The sequence below is a fragment of the Spinacia oleracea genome, chromosome 4 (assembly GCF_020520425.1).
Source record: "Spinacia oleracea cultivar Varoflay chromosome 4, BTI_SOV_V1, whole genome shotgun sequence".
NCBI classification, from domain to species: domain Eukaryota; kingdom Viridiplantae; phylum Streptophyta; class Magnoliopsida; order Caryophyllales; family Amaranthaceae; genus Spinacia; species Spinacia oleracea.
In genome coordinates, this window is record NC_079490.1 from 59,918,332 (window position 1) to 59,927,924 (window position 9,593).

A 9,593-nucleotide genomic window follows, 5' to 3' on the forward strand; every position below is an offset into this window, starting at 1 on the left:
GATTGATATGGGTGTAATTTTTGCAACTTGAGGACTAAAGTGTCTTTTTATCTTACCTAATACAATCTTCTAATTGAAAAAGCTCATTGGAGCAACTTTTTTGAAATTAGAGGATTCATCCCAATCCTCTATTTCAATCCTCTAATTTTTTACCAATCCTCTAACAACCAAACACCACCAATTTTTTTTTTTTTTTTTTTTTTGTGGAAATGAGCCACGAGGGCAATGTAAATTACAAATGGGGGCAAGGAGATTCGAACCTGAGACCTATTATACACAGGCCCTCAATCTTAACCACTAGGCCAAGACATCATTGGTACCAATCCTCTAACAACCAAACACCACCAATTGTATATGTTGTATAGCTTTTGGACTCTTGGGCTACCTGTTATTGTATATGTTGTATAGCTGATTATTAATGATTATTTTTCCCTGTAAAACCAAAAAGAAAAGAAATTAACAATAACCTATATCGTGTATTTATAGATTAACGTGCATTGATAAACAACCGTCCGTTGGTTTTATTTTGCAACTCCTTTACCCTCGTCTTTGTGCATCTATAAAAACCCCTTTACTAAACTAAAGCAGTTCTCATCGCATATTTCCGCTCTCTCGACTCTTCCCTCTGCCGTTCTCTCTCTCTCTCTCTCTCTCTCTCTCCACAACTCTCGCAGACAGTGAACAATGGCGTCAGTAGATCCAGAGGTCAGAGACGAAGAGCACGTTCCCGCCGAAGAAGAAGATACCGGAGCCCAAATTGCTCCCATCGTTAGGCTCGAAGAGGTCGCAGTCACCACTGGTGAAGAAGACGAAGATGCCCTCCTCGATCTGTACCTTCTCTCTCCTTTTTATCACTTCCTTTTCTCACGATATTCCTTCTCAATCACTATTTTTTCTGCTTTTAAGTGATCTAATGCTTGAATTTTGCACCATGGTAGTTTTTGTTCTTTTACGTTTGCTAGGGTTTTGTGTTGCTCGGATTTTTGTGATTAGGCGTGTGTGTAATTGTTACTTCAAGCCCCTAATTTCTGTGCATTTGTTTGATTCCAATGCTAGAAAATTGCGACTATACTAGGGATTTTTAGTGTCTTTCTAGGGTTTTGTGATGATTCGATGTCAAATTGGGTGGCTTTGGAGTGTTATTTTCAAGTCCTAATTTTTTGCATTCAATAATTGCCTTCTTTTGGATTCTAGGGTTTGCGATGTTCATATTTTTTTTACTGACTGGGTGTTTATTGGAATTGTTATTAGAAAGGCGAAGCTATATAGATTTGATAAAGATGGGAATCAGTGGAAAGAGAGGGGTTCTGGTACTGTGAAGTTTCTCAAGCATAAGGTCAATGACAAAGTTCGATTGGTTATGCGGCAGTCTAAGACCCTTAAGATTTGCGCTAATCATCTGAGTATGTTTCTTCACTTCTATACCTTGTTAATTTGACGGGTTTTCTTTTTCTTGAACAATTGTGTGGAACGGCGAGAATTTATGAATTTTGTGTACTGTTTTTTAGTTATTGCTGGTATGACGGTTCAGGAGCATGCTGGGAATGAGAAATCTTGTGTGTGGCATGCTAGTGATTATGCCGATGGAGAGTTGAAGGAGGAGATGTTCTGCATCCGATTTGCATCTATTGACAGTGAGTGTTTTATTTTGTTTATTTACATTATTGCTCCAAGATTCTTGTTGTGGATTTTTTATTGGGATTGTTCACTTCACAAATGTGTGTTCCTTGATTGTGTCTGATACTCGTGATTATTGTAAATTGATGAATATGTTGTTTGTTAATATTGCTGCTTTAAAGCTCTTTTAACGAACTGAATCCGTTGAGAGGGATTATTTTCATGTATTGGTGGGTGTTTATTTCATTGTGATCTGTGATTTTCATATTCCTTTGTCATGTAAATTGAGATAAAGAAGGGCGTATGTTCCAAAATGCAGGTTGGACACGTATGGGTTACATAAGTCTCAAGCTTGTTGACATAATTAGTGATTTATAAACTTTAATTAGGGATTTTATTCTATTGATTGTATGATATGTTTTTTTTACGTTGATGAATATTTTATTAAGTTCATCCTCCTTTTGTACACCTTCATGGATTTTGTTCTATTGTCCTCATTCTTATGTCCCAAAGTTTACTGGATCAATTACTTGAAATTATTTAAATACCTTGATAGTGTGTATCTTAGGCTGTTAGCATTTGTTGTTATGGAAAATGTAGTGTCAACCTAGGGAAATGGGAAATCCAAGCTGTAAATGGGTGGGCAGCATTGCAACATCTTAAGAAAAGACAGTTTTGGGTGATTATCATGTTGGCAGGTTTATTTTTTGTTGTCTGTATTCCCTTTCTAATAGGTCAAATGGTCACTTTTTGGAAATTCTCTGAAGCTTGTTTGGGTTGTGATGGTTATGTGATTCTTTTGTGCCTTTTTTTGGGTGTGATGTGCCTCAAGCAGTGTATAAAAAAGCACAAAGCGCATTAAAGCGATATGAGTCCTAGAGCCTAAGCGCAAAGCGCAAGCCGCGCGCTTCATTGAAGTGAAGCGCACTTTTTAAGAATAAGGTTTTTTCTTTTACTATTATGCATATATATCTTACTAAAATAACTGCAAATATATATAAACATCAGATTTGCTTACAAAAATAAAGTACCTTTTGTTTTAACAAATATAAAGCATATAACATAGTGTTTATCAAGAAGCTAGGGCCGGCTGTTGTGGCTGTTGTCTTCTCCTTTTCTTTTGCACTCTTGGGCTACCTTTTATTGTTAAGGATTAATATAATAGGATGCGGTCAGTAGCACAATAACAACATATAAAAAAGATTTCAACGTCAAGTAATAATAATAAAAAAATAATTTCAATGAAGCGCCAAAAAGCGCGCTTCATACGCTCAGACCTAATTAAGCGCTTTTCCCTAGAGCCTTGCGCTTCAGTGCTTAGGCGCGATTTTTTAACATTGGCCTCAAGTATATTTAATACTTTGTATAAAAGTTTACCAATGGTGCATCGTAATTCAAACTCACCTTACCAGGTCAAGGTAAAGTGTTCTGCGACTTTTTGATAGTTTAGTTTAATATACCTTTTATATTGTGAACACTTCATGGCTGGTTGGGTTTCGCTATTTGGAGTGTAACTAAATTTGTGAATGGTGATGGTGGTGAGGTTCAGTCTTGCAAATGTCATAAGCAATCAATGCAGATATGCTAAATTAAACAGGCTTTGAATGCTTGCATTGTACAGTGCAAAGGAAATGTTTATACTAGTTGTACTGTCTTCCAATGTCTTCTAATAGTGGCAATAATGTCATGATAGGGTAGAGCTGTAACTTGACGTGGATATTCGAGAGGTATGATTTTTGTATTTGACTCTGAATGGTGATTTGGGCATTGGGTACTTCTAGGCTAGCAGCTGTGGGTAACAGTATTTTGATCTGGTAGAAGAAAATGTAATCCTTCCTTGGAAACAGAATCCTGCAGATTTTTGTTATAAGATTCCTGTGTTTTTGTATTTCTTGGTGCTATATTCGCTTGAAAAAAGAAGTTAAAGCGATAGAAATTATCCTTGATTTTGGATGTAATGTTTTGCTTTATTATGAGTTGGGGGAAAGTGTAACCTAAAACCTGATTCATTAGTTTTCTGGCTTTTTAATATTTTGAGGGGTCAACTGTTGGTAGTTAGCCCTATTCCGCAATTTTTGGGACTGACTATTGGAGTAAGAAGCTTAGAGAAAGTACTGTGTTAATTTACTTTGGTGGTTGTTTCTTTCTTTCTTGCTTGTTCTAGCTTTAATTTTGTGATAGGACTTGTCTGTTGTCGTGTAATTTAGTTACTTCAATCTACAATCACAGCTGGCCTAGTCTGAACTTTCCTCAACATTACCCGTTTATGATTATGGAATGTTAATGGGTACGTTGTATTGCTGGTATTGGTGCCTAGTAAAAGGGGAATGATGGTTATGTTAAAAGCTGACTTGTTACACATTGGTGATTTTTCTTGTATTTTAATATCATTATAATTATAATTACATCAATGTCTGTTATCAGATTGCAAAACCTTCATGGAGATGTTCCAAGAGGTAGCTGAATCACAAAAGCCACAAGAGGAGAATGAGGATGCATCTGCAACTGCTGAAGCTCTTGAGAAGCTAAATGTAGGAGAAGAGAAAAATAAGGACAAAGCTGTAGAGGAAGAATCTACTCCAGCAGAAACAGCAGCTTCTCCAGCAAAAGAAGCAGCTGCTTCAGCAGAGGCGACAGAAGCTGAGTCTAAAAAAGATGATGTGGAGAAGAAGGCTGAGGATTCTAGCGCTTGAATTTACGCATCTACCGCTGCCAAGTGTTTCAAGGCCTGGTAGCTGTCCTTTATTGCTCACAAATGTTTTGGTAGTAATTTTTTGAGTCGGTATTTATTCTTGGGACCAAACAGGTTGTCTTCTATTATAGTCTGCTGGTGCTTGGTCTTTGTCTTCTATCTGAGTGTTGAACGATTGCTGTTGTTTTCCATTTGGGTTTATGAGAGGTTTAGAAGGTGGTTTTTCCAGATATACTAAGATATGTACTGGGTGTAAGTCGGTGTGTTTTTGGGTCTGTCAAGTCTGCAATACTAAAATTTCTTACAAGAAAAAGGTTTTGGTTCAAGTTGGCCCATGATATCCTTTTATGTGTTACTTGTGTTCAACTCCCTCGGTCTATTTTTGGTCTTTATGTTTGATATTTTACACGCGTTTTAACGACTAATTAATGTGTATTGAGATTTTTTTTATTTTTTTTATTTAAACAAGACATGTTATTTATATTGTTCATGAGAGATGAAATGACCTAAATAATTTGATTGATTAAAATAATCATTGGACATAAATTTTGATAGAACTAGCATAGGACACGTGCCATGCACGGTAATCCAAAATTATTGGCATGTTAAACATATTTTTGTTAAAAAATACGTATGTCTAATTTTCCGTACCACTAATCTTCCGTTTTTCAAATACTTTGTATAATTATTAATTTGAGATGTTCTTACGGTGCATAAGTGAACAATATATCTACAATAACATGAATATGAAACAATTTTAATTTTTTATACTAAATATGAATATACTGTTAGAAAAAGAAAAAGACATAAATTATTTTGTAAAAAATCGTTGCACTACATCAAATCCCATAATCTAATAAGATACTCCCTCCGTATTTATTTAAGAGATACACTTGAGCCGGTACGGGTATTAAGAAGAATAAAATAAGTGGGGTCGGGGTAGATTTTTTAATAGATAAAGCAAGTGGACCCATGTCCTTTTAGGAGGGGTGGGGGGAGGGGGGGGTGGGGGGGGGGGTTTCCTGCCAAAATGTAAAATAGAATCTGGCGCAATTTTATTTCTGTTTCCCTCCAAAACAACACAACAATCCAAAATTAGTACAGCTGTTATTTCTGATCTGATCTAAAAACACAGCTGGTTTCCCTCCATAAAATTCACCAATATATTTGGTTTCCCTCTACAATTACAGCAAGTGTATAAATTCACCAATTATTTTGGTTTCCCTCCAAAATTTTGACTAAAATTTAAAACTTCCTAAAATTCTGAAAATTTTAAAACTGAAAATGCTGATATAAAAGCCTTCAATTGAATGCTGCCCCTCCTTCAATTTACTTCAACCTGGAAAAAAAAACCAAACACAAAAACAGGAGAGAGAAAAGGAAGACCAACATATAAACGAGATGGGGGGACGGGTAGGATTAGTGTAAAATAAACCTCTCAGAACAATTTCATCATAGAGGTTTTGGACGGATTAGCTCACCAACAACTTAGCCTCGATCAAAACAGAAAAGAGAAGCATAAGTTGCCTCTTCAATCTTCTGTTTTGGTTGCTTTAAGTTGGGCATGCATAATGTGTCCTTTTACGAAACAAAATCTGAGTGAAGAAGAGAAAAGACAAATTTCAGAGCATTTACTTACCCAACAGAAGCCAAATGGTAATACGTGTACGGGAGCTGTCAAAGAGTTAGCCATCAAGTATTGCTGCACCTGAAACACCATTCAAAGGGTCTGGAAAGTGGCCAAGGCGAGTAAGCAACAGGGGAAGAGCTTGAATGTGAAGTCCAACAGAGATAAGTGTGGAAGGCAAAAGTTTATCCCTGATCTTGATAGGCTTAAAAGAACCCCATGCCACAAAAAGCAAAACATCAGAGCCGTAGCATTTGCCTTGCAATGCTCTATTTTCACTGTTCAACGGCTGATAAGGGAAAAAATTACCAAAGCACACAACAATTCAATCAAGCCATCACTCACAGATCACAACAGAGTAACGAGGTTGGAATGGTGCTTGCAAGCAATTGACGCTAATACAATTGATGACAACCCATGCTTTGAAGATATGTACAACACTATTCATATAGATGAAAAGTGGTTTTACATGACAAAAGGAAAGCAGAAATACTACTTACTTGCGGGTGAAAAGAGACCATATAGACACTGCAAAAGCAAAAGATTCATTTCAAAGGTCATGTTCCTTGCTGCAGTTGCAAGGCCACGATTTAATGCTGCTGGGGTTTGCACTTTTGATGGAAAATTGGGAATTTTCCCATTTGTTAAATGGGTACCAGCAAAGAGAAGAAGCAAGAACAGACCGGCAGGAACCCCGGAGTTGAAAGCAATGAATTCAGTGACCAAGGATGCATATAGAAGGATGTTAATCAGACAACTCATACCAGCCATTCAAGAGAAGTGGCCAACTGATCATGAAGGACCCATTATCATTCAACAAGATAACGCGACACCACACATTCAAACAGATGAGGCAGATTAGTTAGAAGCAATCAAAGGAACTAACAAAGATATCAGGTTAGTTTTTCAGCCACCAAACAGCCCTGATCTTAATGCATTAGACTTGGGGTTTTTTAGAGCAATTCAATCTTTAAAAGACCAGACATCCCTACAACGTATCAACAGTTGCTAGGAAGTGTAAAAAATGCATTTAATTTGTTTTGTCCAATTAAGGGGAATAGGATATTTTTGAGCCTTCAATTAGTCCTGATTCAAATCATGAAGGCTAAGGGTAGCAATGATTATCAGCTTGCACATATTGCCAAGGAAAGTTTAGCACGACAAGGCATACTACCCACAGTATTATTCCCATCCCCCGAGTTAGTTCAAGAAACATTTGATGGTTTGCAAGCAATGGAAGTGCAAAGTTGGTGATCAACGATAAACTTTTGAAGCACATAACACCTTTTGGAGCTAGAATTTTGAAGCAACAAAACAAGAACATATCAGCATGTTACAGATGCTCATTTTGTAAGTATTAGTGTTGTAATTCAGTAGAAATAGCCTAACACTTGTATAACTTTTTGATGGATGTGTTAGAAGGATTAATGATGTAATCAGAAAGTACATGAATTAATATGTCAATTGCCTCTCAGGGAGTGATTAATCATCTTTGATAAACACGATGCTAACAATCACATCACATCAATACAACTCGTCAATTAGAATTTCTACAAGCTGGTTGCATAAGGTAGAGTAAATTGAATAAAAGATTAAGTCAACTAACATCAAAGACGGCTCATACATCATAGAGGACTCATCTCTCAGTATCAAATTCATTTTCATCATGTTGACTTTTCTTTCAAACCAATTTAATTTACGCAAATACCACATCAGCAATGTTAGAAATCTAATGGCAAGGATCGATATGTTAGGCCGTCAAGCATACAATCTCTATTTAACTCCATTTTCATCATTGAGGACTTATTCAACTTAGGGTCAGGGACAACCAGTTCAACATAAACAGATAACCAGTCCAACCAGTTCAACATAAACAGATAGCCAGTCCAACAAGAACACAAACAGCTAACCCGTTCAACAATTACGCAGATAACCCATTCAACAATTACCAAACAATTACACAAACGGATTACTCGTTCAACAATTTCCAAACAATTACATTAACATTAACAATATTAAGGATGTTAATCATCAAAACCCAATAAAAAATCACCAAGCAGATAGTAAGAGGTAACCATTGGTGCTCGAACTTAGAATTCCTGTGTTTCATCAGAATCATACTTATCTGGTGCCTGGGTTTCATCAGAATCAGAGATGAATTCAAGAGTCTTTCTGGTGCTCGGCTCAAGCATGGAGGACTCAGGTGCAACCTCTTCAGAAGCTTTATTGGCAGGCGTTTTAGGCACACAATCCCCATCACCGTCCTCATCGTCTTCAGAATCATTAAGGGTCTTCCAATTCAGGTTTGAGGCCTCCTTTTTTTTTTTTTTTTTTTTTTTTTTTCCTGTTTAGAGGCTTTTTCCATCATAAATTCCTTCCAATCTCTATGATTATCCTCAAGATTTTTCTTCCAATTCATCATAAAAACATGACAATCAGGGATTGGCTCCATGGCAGGCAAATGCAGCCTCAGCCTAGCCACATACTCCTCGTCAGTTTCTGAAGGAGTTCGATGATAATATGGATCCATGAAGAACTCAGGTAAATCCCCAAAGTGAAAACTATAGTAATCGAATAGCCCAAGCCCTAAGTCAACGAATTGTAAAAATCCCCAATTTTGAAAAAATCCCCAATTTTAAAACCCTAAATTAACCCCTAAATTGAAAAAATCCCCAATTTTAAAACCCTAAATTGTCGAACTTCCCACACCCTAAATTCGAAAAATCCCCAAATTTGAAACCCTAAATTGGAAAAATCCCCAAACTGACGAAAACCCAAACCCTAATTGACGAAAACCCAAACACATACCCTAATTGTAGAAAACCCATACCCTAATTGACGAAAATCCATAGCCTAATTGACGAAAACCCAAACCCTAAGTCAACGAATTGAAAAAACCCCCAATTTTAAAACCCTAAATTAACCCCTAAATTGACAAAATCCCCAATTTTAAAACCCTAAATTGTTGAAAACCCATACCCTAATTGACGAAAACCCATACCCATACTTTGACGGAAAGTCGAAAACCCATACCCATACATTGACGGAAATAGAAAAACCCTAGATTGCCGAAATCAGGAAATTAACATCATTAAGACATGAACCCTAATACTCCACACAAAATCCCCAAATTCAAGATAGCCATAAAACCCGAAAATCCCCAAATTTTCCCCAAAATCACGACCCTAAACACTAACCCCAATTTTAAGACATGAGAGGAGTGGAGAAGATCAGAGAGAATAGAAGAATTCACAACAGAAAAAAGAGTTAAAAAGAGGTTACTTGGTCGTTCTTGAAGAGATGTAGTGAAAACCAGGAGCGAAAAAAGAGTAAACATGGGAAGAGCTGAATAACGAGATACAGTGAGAGAGTTTTCCAGAAAAGAGAGATGAGAGAGAAAATGGAATTGAATCTGAAAATGGGTCTTTTATATGGGAGGGAGGGGGGTGGGGTGGGGGTGGGGTGTAATTGGGAAATTATTTGTTTAATAAAGTGGTGGGGCATAGAAGTGATGGTGGGGTTGAAAAGTTGCCAAAAATAGCAAGTGTATCTCTTAAATAAATACGGCCGGAAAAGGCAAGTGTATCTCTTAAATAAATACGGAGGGAGTAATATTATGTAATACGAAGTATTTTAATTTGAATAGGTGTTAAACAA

The 9,593-nt window shown here is 36.7% G+C and overlaps 2 protein-coding genes across 2 annotated transcripts; both read left to right on the top strand.

Annotated features, from left to right (window-relative positions):
• Positions 1-578: 578 nt before the first annotated feature.
• On the top strand, positions 579-4,647 carry LOC110789340 (ran-binding protein 1 homolog b). The gene is made up of 4 exons (XM_021993997.2): positions 579-830; positions 1,252-1,403; positions 1,509-1,634; positions 4,042-4,647. The coding sequence occupies exons 1-4, from the start codon at positions 685-687 to the stop codon at positions 4,308-4,310; spliced, it is 693 nt and encodes a 230-aa protein (XP_021849689.1). The 5' UTR covers positions 579-684; the 3' UTR covers positions 4,311-4,647.
• A 1,233-nt stretch (positions 4,648-5,880) lies between these two features.
• On the top strand, positions 5,881-6,798 carry LOC110789338 (uncharacterized). The gene is made up of 2 exons (XM_021993994.1): positions 5,881-5,965; positions 6,047-6,798. The coding sequence occupies exons 1-2, from the start codon at positions 5,881-5,883 to the stop codon at positions 6,796-6,798; spliced, it is 837 nt and encodes a 278-aa protein (XP_021849686.1).
• Positions 6,799-9,593: the final 2,795 nt, after the last annotated feature.

Bases quoted from the DNA above. Each gene is read 5' to 3' on its own strand.
- LOC110789340 (XM_021993997.2), top strand. From the start codon at position 685: ATGGCGTCAGTAGATCCAGAGGTCAGAGACGAAGAGCACGTTCCCGCC. The intron at 831-1,251 runs GTACCTTCTCTC...AATTGTTATTAG, and splicing joins GAAGATGCCCTCCTCGATCT to AAAGGCGAAGCTATATAGAT. The intron at 1,635-4,041 runs GTGAGTGTTTTA...GTCTGTTATCAG, and splicing joins CCGATTTGCATCTATTGACA to ATTGCAAAACCTTCATGGAG.
- LOC110789338 (XM_021993994.1), top strand. From the start codon at position 5,881: ATGTGTCCTTTTACGAAACAAAATCTGAGTGAAGAAGAGAAAAGACAA. The intron at 5,966-6,046 runs GTAATACGTGTA...GGGTCTGGAAAG, and splicing joins TACCCAACAGAAGCCAAATG to TGGCCAAGGCGAGTAAGCAA.